The 21,995-nt window shown below is 32.9% G+C and overlaps 2 protein-coding genes and 1 long non-coding RNA gene across 3 annotated transcripts in view; all 3 read right to left on the bottom strand.

The window, feature by feature from the left end:
- The window catches only part of slc12a5a (solute carrier family 12 member 5a), a 135,433-nt gene extending 131,527 nt beyond the window's left edge, over window positions 1–3,906 (bottom strand). The window contains exon 1 of the mRNA XM_059570385.1: window positions 3,594–3,906. Within this exon, the coding sequence (XP_059426368.1) occupies window positions 3,594–3,708 (115 nt within the window). The 5' untranslated portion in view covers window positions 3,709–3,906. The remainder of the gene's footprint in view (window positions 1–3,593) is intronic.
- Window positions 3,907–8,000: 4,094 nt separating this feature from the next.
- On the bottom strand, window positions 8,001–10,043 carry LOC132160425 (uncharacterized). Its single transcript, XR_009438008.1, has 3 exons — window positions 9,753–10,043; window positions 8,848–8,922; window positions 8,001–8,333 (listed from the first exon to the last, which is right to left on the bottom strand). It is a non-coding gene; the product is annotated as an uncharacterized LOC132160425 (long non-coding RNA).
- Window positions 10,044–11,623: 1,580 nt separating this feature from the next.
- LOC132160423 (1,25-dihydroxyvitamin D(3) 24-hydroxylase, mitochondrial) lies at window positions 11,624–18,610 on the bottom strand. Its single transcript, XM_059570110.1, has 12 exons — window positions 18,193–18,610; window positions 17,328–17,518; window positions 17,147–17,240; window positions 16,968–17,061; window positions 16,796–16,887; window positions 16,535–16,646; window positions 15,186–15,331; window positions 14,782–14,948; window positions 13,112–13,190; window positions 12,145–12,342; window positions 11,943–12,054; window positions 11,624–11,831 (listed from the first exon to the last, which is right to left on the bottom strand). Exons 1-11 carry the CDS (start codon window positions 18,433–18,435, stop codon window positions 11,944–11,946), a joined length of 1,527 nt encoding a protein of 508 aa, XP_059426093.1. The 5' UTR covers window positions 18,436–18,610; the 3' UTR covers window positions 11,624–11,831; window position 11,943.
- Between the last annotated feature and the right edge of the window lie 3,385 nt (window positions 18,611–21,995).

Here is a 21,995-nt window from a genome sequence, read left to right as displayed (position 1 = left end):
TAGAGTCGGGCTAGACATTTCAGACTGTCTGGAGACATTCACGGTCAGATGAACCTCTACACGGGTGGCATCTGAGATAGATAAAAACAACAGCAGCAATAGCACGAAAAACAGCAGCGATGCTTCAACCTCATCGAGGCCTTTCTCACCAAACACCCAGGAGATGCAGGAACGTACCTGTGATGCTGTTGTGCGTGGACTGACTACTAAACTAGTCACCTACTCTCTTTGCTATTTTTTGTTATTTTTTAATGTTTATGCATGTACTCACACACAAATATACCCATGCACGTCTGAATAAAGAGCTCAGAGTGGGTTTCAGACAATTCATGCTTGTTTTATGGACACAGGAGGTGATGTAGCAGCGTTATTGGCTAGTGCGTGCATGGTGAGAGCAGTCATTGTGGTTTTACTAATATCATTGCATTCAGCACTCCCTCAAGCACACACCAATCATGGCACAAAGAGGATGCAGTTGTCATGGAAACGTTGTGGTGACTTGAACCGGAGACGAGAGCATCAAGGCTGTACCGTCTCTAGGAGACTACAGGTGCGCATCTCTGCACGCATATCTATAGATAGGAACACCAAAGATGGACACTCTACATACACCTTCCTGGACACTGTCTTCGGTTTGAGACTTCATCTGGCAAAAACACCAATGTTTGGTAGTGAACTCATCAGAACAGATGCCTAAAGCTCTATTCCACAATCTAGTGAGCTGCCTTGCACCTTCTAAACAAGTAACCTAATTAAAATGTTTCTCGTAAGTGACTGAACATTTGTAAGTGAATGCCATAGAGAGCTCTCTGTGTGTTATGTGTATGTGAGAGTTGATTAACGCACTCAAATATATTAAACTGGGTAATGCAATTCCCCAAATTAATAATGTTTAGCTATTATTATCAATTAATTTCAATAATGAATTAAATGTTTAAGAGAAATCTGATTTTCACCAAGAAATGAAGTAAAAAAGAAGGCATTTTATAATTATATCAAATATATATATTTTTTGGAACAGGCTTCGCATCAAAAGCTATATTTACTTAGTTTAAAAATCTTAACGTACAATTGTTTTGATTTATTACTAATTTGGTATGATTTTTAACAAAAATGCACCCATATATTTGATATTCAGTTGGTAAACTCAGTAATAAATAAGAAAAAGGGCATATTTGCCTCGTTAAACATTCAAAGACTTTTTCATGTATAGTATTTCTTTGGAAATTTATATTTATGTTTGTTAAAAAATTGCAAGGAATCATTTAAATCAAATATTTATGAATAATATGAAAAGTGCATATTTTCAAAGTAAAACACAAATGCAGAAATTCAGGGATAATAATAAAAAAAAAAGTCCATACAAAACTTTGCAATAAACAACTCCAAAATAGTTTCTTCAAAATGGTAAACAAAGAAGGAATTTGGGTGAAATGGTGTTATTAAACGTGTAGGCTATAAATATAAATGCACTATAACTTACAACTTACTAAGAATCGTTTTAAAAGGAAGCTTTAAAAAAAATCTGTATTCTTTTCATTCTATATCACTTAATGTATTATTCTAAAAAAACATACAAAAAAAAAAAAGGAATCGGATTGGATAGTGAAGATTTCCGGCAATGCACCCTTGGTAGACAGCTCACTAGTTTTTGGAGCAAAGCTTCCTATCATGCTACTATTCAGAGAAATGTAGGACATGTAAGCAGGTATTCACAACAAGACTTCACTGAACTCTTAAGACCTGTCAGGTGTAGAAGAACTATAACATTGTAGAACAACTTAATGGTGCAATTCAAAGTGTTGCATTGTATATTGCAATTCATTTAAGAAACTGGTGCTTTAGAGCCCTTAGTAAAAAGTCAAAACACACCACCACTAGACCTAGACTAATAATTCAGTATTTAGTGGGTTACTCACTTAGTATCTATTTCAGTCATGTCATGTTAAATATTCCCATCCCATTCCATCTCACTGTTCCGAAATCCCGCTCCACATTACAAACATCAAACATGTTCTGTTGCATCCCATTGTGCTTTCACTGACTGTTTTGTCCATCAAATCACTTAATTGTTTAATACTTAAAAAAATAGCAAATCACATCACAGAAAACATCAAGAGACTATTGATTACAGCTGAATAATTCCGCCTGACTTTTATTTAACAGACTTCCTGTGCAGCGTGGCTAAAGCGCATTTCACCTCATTAAATATTCAAAGGCTTCATCAAATACAACTGACCGTCAGAAGTGCCATTATGTGAAGACAACTGTGCCCACTTAAGGCTAACAGACATGGCAAGACATTGTAACCATTTCAACAAGCCACTGAAGTGAATTCTGCATATATTCATTCATCCATCACTATGAGAAATATGACACCAAACTGGCCTCTCTATCAGATTTGGCACTGCAGTACTGATGAACAAATGAACACAAGCAGGTTCTCTTTCCTCACACAAAGAAGGATCAAATCTCAAAGTAATGTACTGATTATGAATGTAATATATGACAGCTTGATCTAGGCAATGAAAATATATGCTTGCACTAGACATGCAAAAAATTTCAAGTGTGCAATAGATAAAATAAAACCAAATGTTCAGTATATTTAATGATATAACAATAAAGCATGGTTTCGGCAATGCCACATGGATTTTCTTAGTCCTTATGAAATTAAAAAATAATTCATATAGTCTAGATGAAATATTGAATGAATATATTATAAATGTGCATTTCATATACTGAATATTATATATTATGTTTCTATTTATTATAATCATAATATATAATATGATTATGATGACTATATTTATGATTATATTTATTATATCATTACATAATATATGCTCAAAATAGCCTATGAAAATGAATATTACATACATATAGAAACCAAATAAAACCTAATAAAAACTAGTTCAGTATACAGTTTAAATAGATTTCCTTGATAAAGTATGAAATAGGAATCAGTATACTCATACAGTATACATGAAATATTACATAAATACATTACAATAATAATATAATCTGCATAGACTATATTTATAAGCACTAAGCATTATATAAAATGATTATGCAAAAAGAGACCATTTAAAGTCATAAGTAATGCAGTCTTGTAGATATATATATATACGTATATATGGATTTATTACTGCTAGCCTATATGAAATATTTTTTTTAAATACATTAAAATACATTCATTTAGTATATATGAAAGTGCATGAATTGATTTGAAATAATAACAATACATTAAGATTATGAACTATATTATATTACGCACCAGACATTATAAAAGCATTAAATTCAGTGCAGTATACTGAACCACAGGGTTACAAATTTTAAACATGACTAATCTGATTATAGGTTCTATGTATTTTTTAAAATATAATTAATGCATATTAAATATATTTTGTATAGATTACATCATAAAATAGATTATCCATAAGGCCAATATGACAGACTAATTATCGTAATTTATTCTCATTTGATGGTTACACTATCAGAGGGTGGTGTGTTGAATATTAATATCGCAGTCTCATATTCGCAGCTGTTGGATGAGTTTATTCTTCACAGGTGTCAAAGCGTCATAAATCTCTCACCTTTCCCGGATGCCTCCGCAGCGTCCGAGGCACTTGGGGTCTCCTCGTCGCCCTCGAACAGCTGGTTGACTTCGCCCTGGATGTCACCCGCGGTCACCGTGAACCTCTGGCTCATACTGTCGTCGGTGGCCTGAACGGCTGAGCGGAATCCGCCGGTGATGCAGATGTGCGCCGGTCTTCGGTGATCAGCCCGGTCTCTGGTCTCTGGTAGAGGTGTACGAGGACTGGTGTTAATACAGCAGCATAAACGCGTGTAACGTGTCCGGCGGAGACGTTCGGTTTATTGTTCTTTGACAACAGACATTGAATGAGTCGCGAGCGGATCATCAACCGGTGTCTGAGACTCACTGCACATCCGGGTCCTAAAGCCTGCGACCGATCGATCAAATCACAAATATAGATCAAGCCGCTTAATGATCACACACACTGCGTGCTTATATTCTTGTGCCGTATACGTATTTTTTACATTTATTCTATGCATAAAATTTTGGATCCACTTTAACATAAAAAACTAAAATGTAGAACTTTTTTTTTTTTTGCATATGTGTCACATATGTCGATTCAGTTCAAACTAATTTTATTATTACACAAAGATAACCCGAGTAAAGTTGTTTTGAAATTATGATTTCAAAAAGCTGTCCATATCTTGCCTGGACCTATGTATAAAAGTAATTGCCCCCTACATTTAATAACTGGTTGTGCCACCATTTGCAGCAACAATGGCACTACTCTTCTTTGCAGAATTGTTTTTATTCAGCCACATTAGAGGGATTTCAAGCATGAATGGACTGTTTAAGGTCATGCCACAACATCTCAATCAAAGTCTGGACTTTGACTTGGGCCACTTGAAAACCTTCATTTTGTTGTTCTTGAGCCAGTCAGAGGCGAACATGCTGGTGTTTAGGGGATCATTGTCCTGATTTGAAAAATTAAAAAAAAAAAAAAAAAAAAAAGCCAAATTTAAACTTTTGTCGTATCAGTCCACAAAATTTGCCAAAAGTCTTGGATAATCAGAATATTGTTTGGAAAATGTGAGATGATTCTTTGTGTTCTTTTTGTTCAGCAATGGCTTTTGCCTTGAATCTCTCTCATGGATGCTGTTGTTGTCCAGTCTCTTTCTTATTGTTGAATCATGAACACTGATCATAATTGAGGCAAGTGAGGCCTGCAGTTCTTTAACTGTTGTTCTGGGTTCTTTCATGACCTCCTGGTTGAGCCATTGTTGTGCTCTTGGAGTAATTTTGGTAGATCCGACATTCTTGGGAAGGTTCAGCACTGTTCCACATTTTCTCTATTTATGGATAATGGCTCTGTTCCTGGTTCACTCGAGTCCCAAAGCCTTAGAAATGGTTTCATAACTCTTTCCAGACTAATACATGTCAACTATTTTGTTTTCTCATCTGTTCTTGAATTTCTTTCGATCGCAGCATGATGTGTTGCTCTTTAAGCATGCTTCACTTTGTCAGACAGGTTGTATTTCAGTGATTTCTTGATTCAACAGGTCTGGCAGTAATCAGATCTGGGTGTGGCTAGTGAAATTTAACTCAGCTTTCTAAAATAAATGTGTTTTATCACAGTTCTTTCATGATTTAACAGGAGAGAGCAGTTACTTTTCAGATAGGGCCAGGTAGGTTTGGACAGCTTTTTTCCCTTAATAAATGAAATCATCATTTAAAAACTGTATTTTGTATTTACTTGCATTATCTTTGTGTAATGTAAAATTTGTTTGATGATCTGAATATTTTAAGGGGGCAAAAACCTTTGAGAGAGAGAGAGAGTCTATAATAAAATTGCGTTATTAATCTTTTAAGAATTTTTGGCAAAGTGTTAAATTCACAACAAGACAAGATTAACCTTAAAACACTCACAATGTACAATAACAATGTTTTCAATTATGAGAACACAAAACAAGAAACTTTTCAATTGTAAAGCTTTTCAAATTTATGTGAATATATTATGTAGTATGATACATTTTATTTTCTTATTTAATTTTATGTATTTATTTTTATATATTTTCACTTCATATTTTGTTGCTATTATTTTAAGTTCACATATTCTGAACAGTACAACAATGCTTCATATTTCTCTTCTTCTTTTTGTGCTGTATTTGACTGTGATTGAACTAAATGCAAACACACACACAAGTGTGTACACATTATCTGCTTCAAAGCTGGACTTTACCCTATCAAGTATTTCTACAAGTGATAATCTACCATACTAAAAAGTACGGTACATGGTACTTTATTATACCTTATTTTATGCCAGTAATCCTGTTTGTTTTTACATGAAAGAAACATAAAATTCCTTGAGAGCCATGTAAATATCATGGTACATGAATATGAAAATCATAACCATAATCAAAGCACCAAGGCATTCCCGTACATATTCATTATGTTTCTTCCATGGTATTTGCATGGCACTCCAACATACTTCAGAGAATACCACACGACCAAAAACATATACTGCAAGGCTCTTTATATTAGAGGCTTGTCAAATAGATTAAGTATAGATTAAGATGATTTTTAACTTTTAAATAATTATTAAACAATATATTTATACATACATGCAGCATATACTAAACAACTTTAATATATATAAATGTATTTTGTGCAACTATTATACATTTTTGAAATGTTAACATCTTTGTAACTTTTATGTGACCCAAAGATGTCACACCAGTTGTAAAATCTTCACACACACCTGAAACACATCATACATCACTTGGATTTTGGAAATATGATTTTGTGTCTTCTTGGTGAATTTTTCAAATATTCAAATCTAAATAACTTGCTGGTCATGTGATATACTGCAACACACTAACTGTAATATAATCAAACACTCCTCATACAGTTGCTTGTGGAAATGTGTCTTTGGTTGTTTTAAAATAGTTTTTCCCCCCAATCATTTGTATATAAGTGACATCATTAGTGACATCATTAGATCACATGACAATTTAAATATACTGGAATTTATTGGATTTTTTTTCTTCATATATTTAAATTGTCATGTGATCTAATAATGTCACTTTGCCTGTAATACGCTAATATGCAAAAAAAATCCCTTACCAAATCATGATGGCTGTTAAATTTTCTACAGAAAATGTATATTTAACAAATTTCTCAAAAAAAGCCATTCAGGCCTGGACTCACCATCAGAGGTATACAAAGTGATTCAGTAGAATTGAATGTGTGTTTTTAAAACATTTGCTATGAACAAATGGTATGAATATGACTAAGAACATTACACACACACACCCTCTCACCACACACTTGACCTCGATCATGCACACATATCCCTGCACTCATACGATACATAAATATAGACTGTAAGCATTGCAATAAATGATCAAATCTGAAGATATTTCATATTTATGTTCAATAAAGCCACACAGTTTTGAAAATAACTGAGTATAAGCCTAAGTATGAAAAATATATGAGTATTTTTCATACTCAGTTTCATACTCAGTTATTTTCTCAGTCTGAATCTCCCAAGTGGATGATCTGGATGACTAGAGCCATATTTCTGATCATGGAGAAGAACATTCGATCCTTAGCTTCTCATCTAAAGACTTAAAGTTTTATAGTTTTGATTGATGTACTGGGTTTCTTTCATAATCATAGCTACATGGTTATACTGCACATTTTATAGTCATTTTACAGCACTGTTTTATAATGCACAGATGTAATTAAAAGTTATTATTTTCACTTTTGCATTTGATTCCTTTTTTTTTCTTGCTTACAGTACATATCGAAATTGTCTTATTTCAGGTATTTTATTTTTTGCCGCGGTGCATTATTTCAATAAAATCTATTGTACAGCCTAAATGAAAATTAAAAGTTTCGAATAATTAAAACTACTTTTAGTGTTTTTTAAAATAATTAATTTTTATGTGCACCAAGACTGTATTTATATGTCTTCAGTGATCTTTAAGAAATCATTCTAATATGTCAATATTTGAAAATATATAAAAAAACATTTCCCCTAAAATGTTCCAAAAAAACAAAACAAAAAAAACACAGCAAGATATTGTTTTCAGCAGTTATAATAAGAGCTATTATTAATAACTGAGCATTAATAATATCAGAATGTTTTCTTAAGGATCATGTGACACTGAAGACTGAAGTAAAGATGCTAAAAATTCTGCTTTGTATCACAGAAATAAATTACATTTTACCATATAATAACATAGAAAACAGTAATAATATTTAAATAATATTTTCATCTTACAGTATTTCCTTCATTAGACTTTGTTCAAAAACATGAAAACATCTTTATTCAAAACTTGAAAAATGAAAAATGCACTTAGATACATAAATGTGATTTACAGTACTTTATAAATCACATTTGTTTAAAAAAATATATATGAATACCAAAATTAATACATAAATAAAGCTTAACTTTGTAAAAATGACAGAAGCTCCTACATCAACATTTTCAGAAAATGCATATTTGAAATATCCAAGTTGGTTATAAAAACGTTCTGGAGTCTATTCTGATCTTGACTCGTTTTTTTTCTTCTTTTCTTTTTGAAGTATAGTAATAATAATAATAAAAAAAATAGGGTAAAGTCTGCTTTTGAAAAAGTTATAAAGCTCCTAAAATAACCACTTTACTGTTGAACTACTTCTAAACAGACACTAGAGGGCGCCATCAACCTATACCTATTCTATAAGCTAAAGAAGACCTATCGTGTGGATCAGAGGGATATCTATCCAAACTGCATGTTAGATAGTTTGGTTCCTGTGAAAGATGACAAATAATTAATTTAATGCACAATAATGCACCGTAATGCATTTAGTGGTCTTGTGTACTTGAATATGTTTTTGCACATCATTTTGTGAAATAGTGCAACTACATCAAAGCAGTTTTGAAACAACATATGCAATTTTCCTTTTCCACTTTAATATTTTGTTGCTCATAGAGTGTCATTATGTTGCATCACAAAGGCGTCTAGTTCATATCACATCAGAAAATCAGTTTTAAAACCACAGTATTCATATTTTACAGTCTGCCAAATGATCATGCTTTTACAAGTCAGAAATCTATTAAAAGTATTACAGGCAGCTATTGCTCAATTTTACTGGGATTAGTGCTGAATTCAAGGCCACAGGGTGATTTTTGACATTGAACATAGAAAGATTTATCTGAATTCACCGCATATTAGAATAAACCAGATATAATGTACAGTGGTTCTGAACACTTCTCGTACTACTAGGTGTAGCATATGGTCATCCCATACAGAGATTATACTCACATTTATCTGCCTCTGAGTAAAGATGTCTCGAAGTGAATGACCTTTTGAAGATTACAAAAGCTTCCACTTTAATTGCTATAGAGTAAGAAAGCATGAATGACAAGGAGAGAGCTGATAAAACATATAAAAATAGATATAGGTTGGTGTGTTTAAGTTTTCTACAGGTTAAACCAATTTCATTCAGCTCACGTGTGTGTATAGGTTAGTTATGTATGATATCATCAAAGTTTGGAGTCAGTATGTTTTTGAATGAAATCTCTTTCAATCACCAAGGCTGCATAATTTATTTATTTATTTGATGCAATAAAGTAATAACAGTAATATTCTGAAATATTATTACAATTTAAAATAACTGTTTTCTATTTAAATATATATATATATATATATATATATATATATATATATATATATATATATATATATATATATATATATATATATATATATATATATATATATATATATATATATATATATATATATATTACTATATATATATATATATATATTAAACTACATTTAAATTTAAATTGATTTAATCATGTCTAATTTTTCTTTACAAAATTAATTAATTAAATGATTATTATTTATTAATTAAGAAGAATTTTCTATAACTATTACATATGTGAATATATTTCCTTGCATTTCAATATATTGAGGGCAAAATATATTTAGAAATTCTTTTATGCATATATATAATATATTTTAAAAGAAAAATAGTTTTTGCCCATATTTATTTATTTATTTATTTTTGCTGTACAGGGTTGAATGAATATTTGCATCCATATTATTATTATTATTATTATTATTATTATTATTATTAAATGTATCAAGCGTTGTTGATTACTGCTGTGTATTATTCTTGGAATTCTATATTTTTTCGTCATTAAAGTGCACTGGACAACCTCCCAGAATTGATGCCAGCCTCAGGATGTGAAGAATGTCAGTGTTGAACGTGTTGTTTTAGTTTGGCATTGATCAAGCAGGAATCCAGTCTTGCGTCAGCGGCTCTACTATGGGATAAACACATCCTTCAATAACTCGTAGGAAACCTAATAAGACAAGATCATGACAATTTAATTACAGTAATGCCATTCCATTACAGTTACAGTATAGATAATGTAAAAAAATAAATAAATAAACATTAGGTTTGGATGATTCAGTCGCTGCTTGACTTTAATTGTGGTACTACTATAAACACGGGCGGCAATCAGGCATTTGACTTTATTGCATTGCTTTATTGGCTTAGTGAGTTTGTTTTTGCTCTAAACCCACACGACTCGAGGTGAACGACACCGGCATCGGGCCAAAGCAAAGGGACGTTGAGAAACTGGGGTTAAAGTTACAGTAGTTGCTGTTATATCACTTGGCAGTGTTTTTGTGTGCCTTTCTGTCAAAACATCAGGTTCATAGCTTGTGAAATACTGGAACATGATGACATTGTTGAATCTGTGTCAGTTCAGTGTCAGCTGACAGGCTCAGAGTGGCCAATTAACCCAAACACCCCATCCACCCCATCAACCCCCGAGAACAGGTCAACAACAATATATACAGATACATTCATGTTATTATTTTAATTGAACAATATTACTTGTATTTATAATATTTGACCTTTCAGAATAAGATGCTTCACTGACATCAGAACATAAAAAAAGTTAAAACCTTTTCTTATTATCAGTGTTGAAAACAGTTGTGCCGCTTCACACATTTGTGGAAACTGTGTTACATTGTCATTCAAAACTTAAAATTGTTAAAAAGAAAGAAAGAAAGAAGGAAGGAAGGAAGGAAAGAAAGAAAGATAGAAAGAAAGAAAAGGTGTTAAGCATGTATTTTAAATTGATCAAAGGTGACACATTTAAATACATTTATAACATTACAAAAGATTTGTATTTCAAACAAGTGCTGTTTTTAAACTTTCCGTTCTTTGAAATTCAATGTTTCCAACACTGATAATAATAGTAATTGTTTCTTGAGCAGCAACTCAGCATATTAGAATGATTTCTGAAGATCATGTGACACTGAATACTGGAGGAATGATGCTAAAAATACAGCTACACATCACACAAATACATTACATTTTACTATATATTCAGCTTTTTACTGTATTTTTATCAAATAAATGCAGCTTTGGTGAGTAGAATATGTGTATACACACACACACACACACACACACGCACACACGCACACACACACACACACACACACACACACACACACAAGGCATGTCTAGAACATCTAGTTTTAAGTTTAAAAAAAATCAACTTTAGCCTTTATTTCTACAGAGAAATAATCATTATATTCCTGATATAAAGACTTTTTATTATTATTATTATTATTATTATTTTATTTTTTTCGTTGAAAACCCATGGTTCACTATAGTATGGAATGATTACACTGTCCAGGTGACATGGCATTTATGTATGTATACATGTAAGTAAAAGCAAAGTATTTTCATTGTGGCACACTCACTGATTTCCATTTATATCAGACCACAGCATTTGATTTCAACCTTTTATTAAAAACATAAGTGATGAACAATATCCAGTGAATTAATGATTTTCTTTTTAAAAAATCACTCATTGCTTTCGCATCATGTTTATTAATAGAATGTTACATTTCTGTTTTATATAACATATATGTACAGCATTTCTGCAACTTTTGTATAAAAAAGGAAAACATTTTTTTTTACATAAAACTGTACATGGAACGATTTCAGTACTAAATAATATTGCATAGAAAATTTACCATCTCTACATAATAATTTTAGTAAAGCAGCAATTATGGAAAAACCTTAAATATTTATTTTAAGCAGTCATTTTAATAAAGTAAATAAATAGAGGGATTATTTACTAGTATCATAAAACTATATACTAATAGTTTGAGGTATAAGTGTGAGACTGATACATTCTCTAGTTTAGCAGCAGTATAAAGGCCTCGTAATGTGTCGGATCCATTAATATGGAGTCCTCCGTTCAGGTTAGTATCTGCAAAGACAAAAAAAGGTTTCAAAACAATAGAAGAGCCTCAAAATGCACACAGGAGCATCAGACGTCTACTAACTTGCTTGAATGAGATGTTTAAAGTCATTTTCATACCTCATCGGCGGACAAAAGCCACGGGAAGCTCTCGGTTTGGAACCAGAGTTCCTGAATGCAGCGCGTCCACCGGCTCATGATCTGTGGCCACAATCTCATAGTCACGCAGTATCTGAGATGAAGAGCATGAACAAATGACATTAATCTACTCATATTAAGACTAAGAAGTATTGCTTCAGCTTTCAGTGTCCAGTAATCGTACCCAGCAGAGACTGAGTTGGATCTGAAGCTCAGCGAGCCGCCGGCCGATGCACATCCTCTTTCCGATCCCAAATGGCACGTGTGCGAACGGATTGATGGAGCTTTTCTCCTGAAGCCAGCGCTCAGGTCTGAACTGCTTCCCGTTGTCAAAATACTCCTCGTTTGAAGCGATAGCCTGACTGTTGATCATCAGGACGGTCTGGAAACATCAGGGATAAATAAATGTAATGCACTCAGATTCCCTTTTATTATTAATTCAATCATGTGCAATGCATAGGTAACAGATAAAATGATAAAGCAATGACGGGGACACAATCTAGTTACTGTCTTGTGGCTCTTTTGTGTAACTTAGTAAGCCTTTCAAGATAAAATATATAAATATATTATACTTTTTATTTTAATGATAGTTTAATATTAAGTATAATTGTAGATTATATTTTTATTTTTATTTCAAAGTATTACATTTTGTTATAATGCATTATATTTTATGTAAAATTATATTTATAATTATAAATATATATTTATATAATAAAATATATGTATTAGTTATTTTATTATTATTGTTATTAAATAATTGTTAAGATAATATATTACACAATTATTACTATATCATTTAATTATTAATTTTATTAATGTTTAATTTATCATAAAATATGTGAAATAATGAAAACATATGTTCATTATAATTAATATTACTAATTAATTTTAAACATTTATGACTATATTCAACAACCTTTTTTTAAATATGTTACCTATTTGTGTATCAGAGCATCACATTGCTAACATAGCAAAACATTAAATTCTATTGGAATCTATTGTGCTGTCATGAGAGGAGCTTTTGTTGTTGTTCTTTTTGTATCAGTCTTGTATCGGTTAGGATGCTTTCTAAGAATCTAGCTGCCTACAGGCCTCTCATTAGAGTTCATATAGGGGGCAGTAGCAAGCAGGTCTGATAATGAGATACTCACTCCTTTAGACAGAGTATAATCGCCCAACACGGTGTCTTTATCTAAGGTACGACTGGTGAATGGCACAGATGGTGAAACTCTGCAGGGTGAAAATAGACAACAATCAACCTATGGCTTTTGAGAATTTCCTTGCTGCTAATACAAGTCAAGGCTAGATAACCACACAAATCCACCATCAACATTCCCAGCACATGCTTTAGCATTATCCTGTCCGTGTCTTCCTGTAACACATGACTGTCGCCTGAAACATGAAAGTGTATGGGCATAAGTCATAAAAACGCTTCCATGTGGCTTCAGATTCCAGTCGGGAGTATAATGTCAGCTGACTAGAACTGGGAACAACCAGCCTAATCTACTGCCATTCTATTAGTGATGATCATGAATCACCTCATGCGAACCTTTCACAGCCGATACTGAGTAGCCTATTCAACGGAAAAGTGATGGGTCGATGATACAATAAAGGTTCCAAAGAGAGTTTTTTGCAGTGAAAAGAAACATTTTTTTTGTTCCTCAAAGAACATTTCATTGAACAGTATTAAAATAAAAATAAAAATTCTTAGTTTGAAGAGCATTTTATTAATCTAAAGAACCATTTGCATCAATTTGGAGTAGAAAGGTTCTGACATTAAAGTTCTTCATGGAATCAGTGATGCCAATAAAGAACAAGTGTAAGAACCATTTTGGTTCCCCAAAGAACTTTTTACTTAATGGTTCTTTAAAAAAAATAATATTCCTTATTTTTGAAGAACATTTTAATAATATGAAGAATCCTTTTTGCACTATAGAAGCTTTTGTGGAATGGAAAGATTCTATGAATGTTAAAGGTTCTTTTTTGGAATTGACAACCTTTAACATCTATAGAACCACTAAACGTTATTTTAAGTGGAAAACATTATTAAAATGTTCTTCAGACTAAGAAAGAAAGGTCCCTTTAAGAATTGTTCACTGAAAGGTTCTTTGGGGAACCAAAAATGGTTCCACCATGACATCTCTGTGAAAACCTTCCACTGGAATCTTTATTTTTCAGAATGTAGAAGAACATTTTAATAATCTTTTTACTGTAAAGGACATAAAGGTTTAATTAAATATATATATATATATATATATATATATATATATATATATATATATATATATATATTAAACATAAATGTTCTTTATTGGCGTTGATGGGTCCATGAATATCTTTTAAAATCCACAAATGGTTCTTTATAGTTAAAAAATGTTCTTTAGATTACTACAATGTTCTTCACACTAAGATAAGAGCTGTTCACCCAATATAGTTCTTCAATGGCAATGATGTGAAACCTGTTTTTGGAACCTCTATTTTTAAGAGTGTAAATGACCTTGTGACGTTCCATGGATGTTAAAGGCTCTTCATGGTACCATCAATGCCAATTAAGAACCATTATCTTCAAGAGCCTAAGAAACATTTTTGGGGAAACAAATAACCCAAAAAAAATTTTTTTTTTCCTTAGAGTGGAGAACATTTTAATAATCTAAAGATCCTTTTAGAAAGAAATCAGTAGAACATAATATTTCACTGTTCCAAATGTGTTACTTGCTGTTTCTCTGTAATTGTGAAAGCGGAAATGGTTTCTACACCGAATCAATTCAGTGTAGCCTATTTTAGGAGCCATTAGGCACAAGTTGAAGGATATTTTGCCCACCTCATGGACTCCTTCAGGCAGGCTTTGAGGTAAGGCATGTTCTTGATGTGCTCAGCTTGCGGTGTTTCTCCTGCAGGCACCACGTCCTGGATCTCCTTCAGAAGTTTAGCTTGGGCGCAGGGGTTTCGTGAGAGGTTGAAAATAACCCACAACATGCTATTAGCGGTCTGCAAGAGGAAAACGAGAAAGATTTGCTTGGTTAGTTGGGCCATGCTCCCTGCTCTGCTTCATTCTTCTGACTTATGTGCTTGATTGAGCTAAGCTGTGTGTTGTTCAATCTTAGCCTGGATAAGAGCAGAACAAAGACGAGTTAAATCAACTGTTTTCTTAGCTCGCTCGCGTCTGACTTGAAAACAAGCTAGTGAAAAACAAGTTGGTTGGTTTGGGGTCATGAAAGTGCGTACCGTCTCCACTCCTCCGACCTGGAGCTCGGTTGTGGCGGCGTACAGCTCCTTCTTGGTCAGGTGGCTCTGGTGGTAGATGTCGCAGAGGAAGTTTCCGGTTTTGCCGTTTGAGTGGCTCTTCAGATTCTTGTCAATGTAGAGTTTAGCTGTTAAGATGATGATTGCTTGATTAGTTGGTGATGTTTTTAATTCAACATTTTAAAAGGAGTTTTAAAACTGGACAGTTCGAGTGTGTGTATGGTCTTACATTGTATTTTATGATTAGAAGTAAATAAAATGTTATTTGTTAAAATAGCATAATTTATTTATATACCTATACTGTGTATACAGTATATATTGCCATTGGGGTTATTAAAAAAATACAGTACAAATATTGTGAAATATTATTGCAATTTATTGCAACGTTTCTATTTGAATATATTTTAAAATGTAATTTATTCCTTTGATGCAAATCTGAATTTCCAGCATCAATACTCCAGTCTTCAGTGTCACATGATCCTTCAGAAAACAATATGATTTGCTGCTCAAGAAACATTTCTGATTATTATCAATGATGTACATTAAAATTCCCATATAAATTTAGATAATATTTTGATAAAGGTTTGAAATACAACTTATATATTATATTAACCTTAACTTAGCCTTTAACCTTAACTTTGTGCAAAGCACTTTAAAGCATCATTGTGCAACAGATTTATGCAACAATGTTCTAAGCAAATTTCATTGCTCTAATAATAATGTGATATTTTCAATATATATATATATATATATATATATATATATATATATATATATATATATATTTTTTTTTTTTTTTACTTAAATTTTGTACTTAATATTTAATGCTGAGAGGAATATGCAAGTGCAAGAATTTCAAGTGCACTTTGTGCATGCATGTAAATATTCTATTCAATAACTTAAAAACTGTTAAGGTATTACCATTATTGTTTTAATGGTAGGTCTACATGTGGAATGCTCTACTACTAGTCAGGTACGGCACGCGCTGCTGTTGTTTAGCTGCAGGAAAAGGTAAGTGTTTGTGAATGTGTGACAGGTGCTGCGAGTGAGCCGCTGCTAATGGAGCCACAGCAGCACAACAAACTGTGAGTAATCCAGCCTCACGCCAACATTCCTCCCTCCCTCTGCTCCCGCTACTACAAATATTTGGCTGGATTCTCATGCACTTAGGTCACTGCATTTACTACTATGGTTCTCTCTCTCTCTTGCTGTGTGCATGTATCTACTATAGCGGGTCGGAGCAGAAAGCCATAAGTTCATGTGTCATCACTTGAAGTGGAAATGAAAGCTTTATGGGTTACACGTCAACTGATTAAGGAGCTCTTTAGTACCTGTGCTAAAAATACGGTCCCAGGCTGCTGTGTGATCTTGCCACGTTTTCGTATTGAAGGTCTTATGGAGCTCCACGGGAGTCACCATCATCAGCCCAAAGGTGCTCATCATCTGAAAGTGAGAAATATGATTTGTTTTTGAAATCCTATGCATCTTTGCATTGCATTGCATCAGAAGAGCTTTAGATAAAGCTTGTGCACTTTAGAGTGTGTTACTCACTGTTTGAACTATTAATTGGGTCAAAAAGATAGTCAATTTACCGTCTTTACTGAAGTGATGAAATCCATGGCCTCGTTGCTGATGGTGTCTTGCAAGAGTCCAAAACGTTTGTCATAAAGCACATAGCAAATCGCTAAAAGGCCAAAAGAGAAAGAAATGTAATGCATTTCATTATAGTAAGTCAGTGTATGGCAGACATGGCATGAAACTCACTTTCAAAGGACCACTTGTTCAGTTCAAAATACAAATCATCGATCTTCCCGTTGATTTGGGCTCTTCCGATCCTCTTTATCAAATCAGCCGAAACCTTTCCATGAAGACAACAAGCAGTCACTCAAACTGTCTTTGCATTAATTGTGAATTATACTTGATATTTCTCAAGCAGAACTCACTTCATTGATTTTGCCGTCCAGTTTCATGACTTCGGTCGGTTTCATGAGTTTCTGCTGGAAAGCGCTGCGTACCCGTTGCCAGTCCTTTCCTTCCCTGCAAATACATTTATTTGCATTGTAGAATATTATGACATAAGCAATTAAATCACACATGCATTTATAAAGGAATTATGATATTTACAGTATAAGCAGCCCATAAGCCTCGTCCCGCATGTCTCTGTAGGCTTTCCATGGTTTGATCTCCAGTCTCTGAGGATAGTTGCTCTCTTTTCTATAAAGAGCCTCCAATAAACATGGTGCACCAATGTGAACCGACTCAAAAGAGCCCAGCTTCATCTGGAAGATCTTCCCAAACTTCTTATGGTAGTGGATCTGGGGTTAAAAACACAAAAAGACAGAGAAAACACCTTTAAATCTGAAGAAATAAAAAAATATATATGTTTTTTTTTTAAATTATTATTTAAACTATTATTAGGACAAGGTGGGATTCAAATAAGCATAAGTTAAATAAGTTAAAAGTTTAAATAATTAATTAAATAAATAATTTATGATAAGAATGCAAATAAATAAAGTTTTGAAAAGAATGCAAAAGTAATGCATTTATTATAAATAAAAACAGTAAACTTCACTAAACATCAAAGTTATGTTATAGTGTACAGATAAATAAAAAAATTAACCAATGACCATAAATAAACGAAAAATATTTCAATAAATTTCACTGAACAATTTGTTAATTTATTGTGTACATATAAATAATAAAAATAAAAATTGAAATAAAGTCATGCATTTTTTATTATTATTATTATTATTGGAAAGCAAGGCGTACTGTTTAAACTGTATACTATGCTTTTCCATAAAATGCATAAAATTGTATATATGCATAAAATGTAAAAAAAAATTAATAAAAAAATTATTGCACTAAAAATAATAGATAATAAATAGAAATGATAATGTAAATTTAAAACAATTAAAATAGATAAGTTTGAAATATCCTTAAAATATATCAAATAAAATAATTGTTACATAATTAATAAAGAGGTTCATACCAGCGCCTCATGTTGTCTTTTTAGACCTCCTTTCCGGAGCAGCTCGATGAGGCTTCCGAACAGCGGCCAGTTGGTTGGTCCAGGGATGGAGTCGAGACTGTGTGCGCAGGGCTGCGCGCTCCTTGCAGCATCCTTCGAGTCCAGCACACACACGGAGGATGTGGGCTTGCAGTGCTGAAGCCCCACATACTTCTTCTTCAGCAGCTCAAGAATCTGAGGACCTTTCTGGATATGCGCTCTCATCTTAAGGCGTGCGTAAAACGTCGTGCGTAAAAGTGTTCGTTAAGTGTCTCTTAAATGCCACTATATACTGTATACTCGCGGCCGTGTTTATCTCGGTCGGACGCGGCGACCAATCAGGAATCGTGTGTGGAAGTCGAGCCCACCATTCATTTATGGATCCGCTTTAGTGAGTACCGCCTGACCCCACATAGACCGAGGAAGTGCCCTCAAACGCGCTTTATAAATAAACATAACGGAGGTGACGCGGTTCGCTTTGAGCTGCCCTCAGCTCCTCTCTCTGAGTAAACAGTGAGACCACGCGACTCCGCGACGCGCAAATATTTGCGCACTCGTGGCCAAAGGCGATCGCAATCGCGCTTGTTTGTAGCCTACTGCATTCGCGTTGGAGCTCTAGAACATTTTATCTCCGAAATCCATTCACGAGATCTCATATATGATCATCATTAAACATCGTAATGCACAAGCGCAGCACCTGATTCTTAGTGAACTTTGAAAATAAATTCTTCTAAAAGCTTTTTGCAGTCAGATAACATATTCGTTTATTATGGGTTTAAAGCATTGACAAAGATATATCAGAAGAGCCAATAGATAATATGGATGTTTGTCCATAAACATCAAGTTTTTTGAATGAATAAGAGGAAGTGCATATCTGCAGTGTGACAAATAAAAGCACAGTTATTAAGTATTGAATTAATGAATTTGATGTCATGGGGCCATTCATTTTTAGAGTATTGACTAATAAATGCACCAGGATAGTTATGTAACATGTTTGTCATCAAGCTTTTACATTAAAATGTTGCATGTGTATAAGAGTACACTGTAAAAGGTATTGATGGATTATGTTTTTCTGATTCAAAATTAAATGTTAATTGCCATATCTTTATCATTATTTGTAAAATTTGCTAGCAGTTTCTGGGTAAAGGTTTTTTTGTGCATATTTAGACTGTAATTTAAAAAAGGCAAGTAAAACGGGTTATTGGAGTACATTTTAGTTGTTTTATTTCTAAATGTCACATTTTATTCAGTGTCATTCAGTTATTGGTTAATTGTAATTATTTGTGAAATTCTGAATAAAAATTGTTTCAATGTAAATAATAAATTTATTTCAGTGGATATATATATATATATATATATATATATATATATATATATATATATATATATATATATATATATATATATATATATTTATATATATATATATAAAGTAAATGCAAAGTACATTTAAATAAAAATTCTACATTTCTGTATGGGTTGTTTAGCTGGACCATGTTATTAATGTGTGTATCGTATGACCCATTAGGTTTGGGTATAAAATTAGCCAGGTAAGCATGTTGCCCAGTACACAATGTCCAATGTTACATCTGAACTCAAGCCCCTCTGGTAATCCCATGCTCATGACATAGTATAGTTTTACCAAAGTAGAGATATGCAGCACAGTAAACACATTGACTCATAGCATACATAGGTCTTGTTTAAATAACCTTGAACCCTCTGCAGTGCTTGCTGTGCTTCCATAGTATTTAACAACACTGTGTCCATAAAACACACACAGAGAAAAGAATTTCATCATGACTAGGTTTCTCTCAAAGTTATGAACAAAGATTCTTCCAGTAGAATGTGCCTTCAAAGTTCTTTGTTCTTTGATAAAGTTCTCAAATATCTGCACAAAAACATTATTTATTTAACATCTTCCTGAATAATTGTATTTGGACGTTTGTCTAATATGGTTCAGACAACATTCAAGTAACATTCCCATAATGTTTGCAAAAAAAAAAAAAAAAAGGAATTTGCACTTAAAATCATTGGACATTTTGAATGTAGTCATCACTAGGGGTCAACCAAAATGGGTTTTTCAAACAGCCGATGCTAATACTGATATCTAGAGAGAGGCGTGTTTCATATCTGTCTGTATATGTGTAAAATAGGCCAATTAACTTAGAGCAAAACTGAAATTTTTACACATTTCTTATTTTATTTAAATTCACCAGAAATATTTGAAACACAACTTGTGCACAGTAACAAGCCTGATGGTGGTTTTATTAATCATTATGTCAGCCCAGTTTGTTTTTGGCCAATAATCTCAAATCAGCCAAATATTGACTGATTTATCGCATATATCATGTTGCATGCTGCTTAAAAAAAAAAAAAAAAACCTTGGAAGTTAAAAGGGTCATGACTTCTATGCTGTATATTTTAATTCCCGTCTTATGTCACAGTATTCAATAAAATGATTTAAATAGCTTTAAAAAAATACAGAATTTAATTAAAAATGACAAATGTTACTTTGGTTCATAAAAAAAATAAAAATTTGACATTTTTTTTTAGTTTTTTCACTCTCTTTTTTAAGTGTTCCAAACAAAAAAATTGTCTTATTATTGATTTCTTTGTTTTTAATTGTCCCAATCTCACTTTCAATCCTGTTGGTATTTTGTCCCTTTAAATAACAAAAGCCAATTCCTTGATGGCATCATCCTTCAGGAAGTGACATCATAATGGAGGGAAATCAGCAACACTCTTATTAGTGAGTATGATCGATTATTTTAATGACTTCTGCAATGATCTGTGCATCAGAACCGGCTGTTAGTGAACAGTGGAGATGTTTGCACTGTAAACGGTGAAGTGAGTAGCGAGTTTATAGTGACATGAAACTCAAGATGGTGGATACAGTCCGAATTAACCTCATAAACAAACCTGTAAACATATCAACAATAATATGCACAATAAAACATAACCTCTTGTTAATTTTGTTGGACTAAATTGACTAAAAGAACGTAAGCAGCTCCTCAGGTTATTCCAGAACACATGGGTGGTCGTTTTTGGCAAAAACAAGGTATTAGAGCAACTGACAGAAGCACAGCCATGCAAGGACTTAAAAGCTTCAACTTGTTTTTGGCTATTTGGCAGTACAAAGCCAAAACAGTACAAAATTTTGGTTAAGCTCTTTCATACTTGGGATTTTTGGATTTCGTTTTTATTGCCCAACATTGGTTTAAGTTTCCTAGAAAGAGTAGATCAGAAGAAATGAAACTGCACAAGAGTATCCATTAAAATACATATGGTTTTGATGAACCAGCTCATCATCATGATGTTAAGGTGTCATGGATTGTTACCAGTGCATTCTGGGTAATTTATAAGTGGTTGCTAGTGTGTTGTTAATTATAAGTGGCTTTTATGAAATACAGCTCGGGTCTGGGATTTGTTTTAATCTTGTTTGAGGTAAAAATTGCTTGGAATATAAAAGTATGCTTCTCTTGCAGCAAAAATAGTACTGATGTTTAACAATTGGGTGATGTTTATCATAACAAACACCCCTAATTAAGACTAAATTATATGAAATGTGATGCTTTAATCCTGTTTCATGAACCTAATGTGTCTCTCTCATGAACTCTTTGACCTGAGAGTTGTCTTACACCTAAGACCAACAGAAAACACATGAAGTGGAGCAAAACTGATGACTCAAGCTTGTACGACCCCGGCTGATAGGGGCCACTGAGTTCAGAGACAAGCACACACATGCACATAAACATTAGTAAAGGTTGTTCATGTACAGTTTGTTC

Source organism: Carassius carassius, chromosome 17 (genome assembly GCF_963082965.1).
Source record: "Carassius carassius chromosome 17, fCarCar2.1, whole genome shotgun sequence".
NCBI lineage: Eukaryota > Metazoa > Chordata > Actinopteri > Cypriniformes > Cyprinidae > Carassius > Carassius carassius.
The sequence above is the reverse complement of the archived record's forward strand: the minus strand, read 5'-3'. Positions and strand labels throughout refer to the sequence as shown.

Excerpts from the sequence above, each read along its gene's own strand:
- LOC132160423 (XM_059570110.1), bottom strand. The coding sequence starts at position 18,435 with ATGAGAGCGCATATCCAGAAAGGTCCTCAGATTCTTGAGCTGCTGAAG. Across the intron at positions 16,888-16,967 it reads GAACAAGTGGTCCTTTGAAA|CGATTTGCTATGTGCTTTAT; the intron begins GTGAGTTTCATG and ends TTGGCCTTTTAG. Across the intron at positions 16,647-16,795 it reads TCATCACTTCAGTAAAGACG|ATGATGAGCACCTTTGGGCT; the intron begins GTAAATTGACTA and ends TCTCACTTTCAG.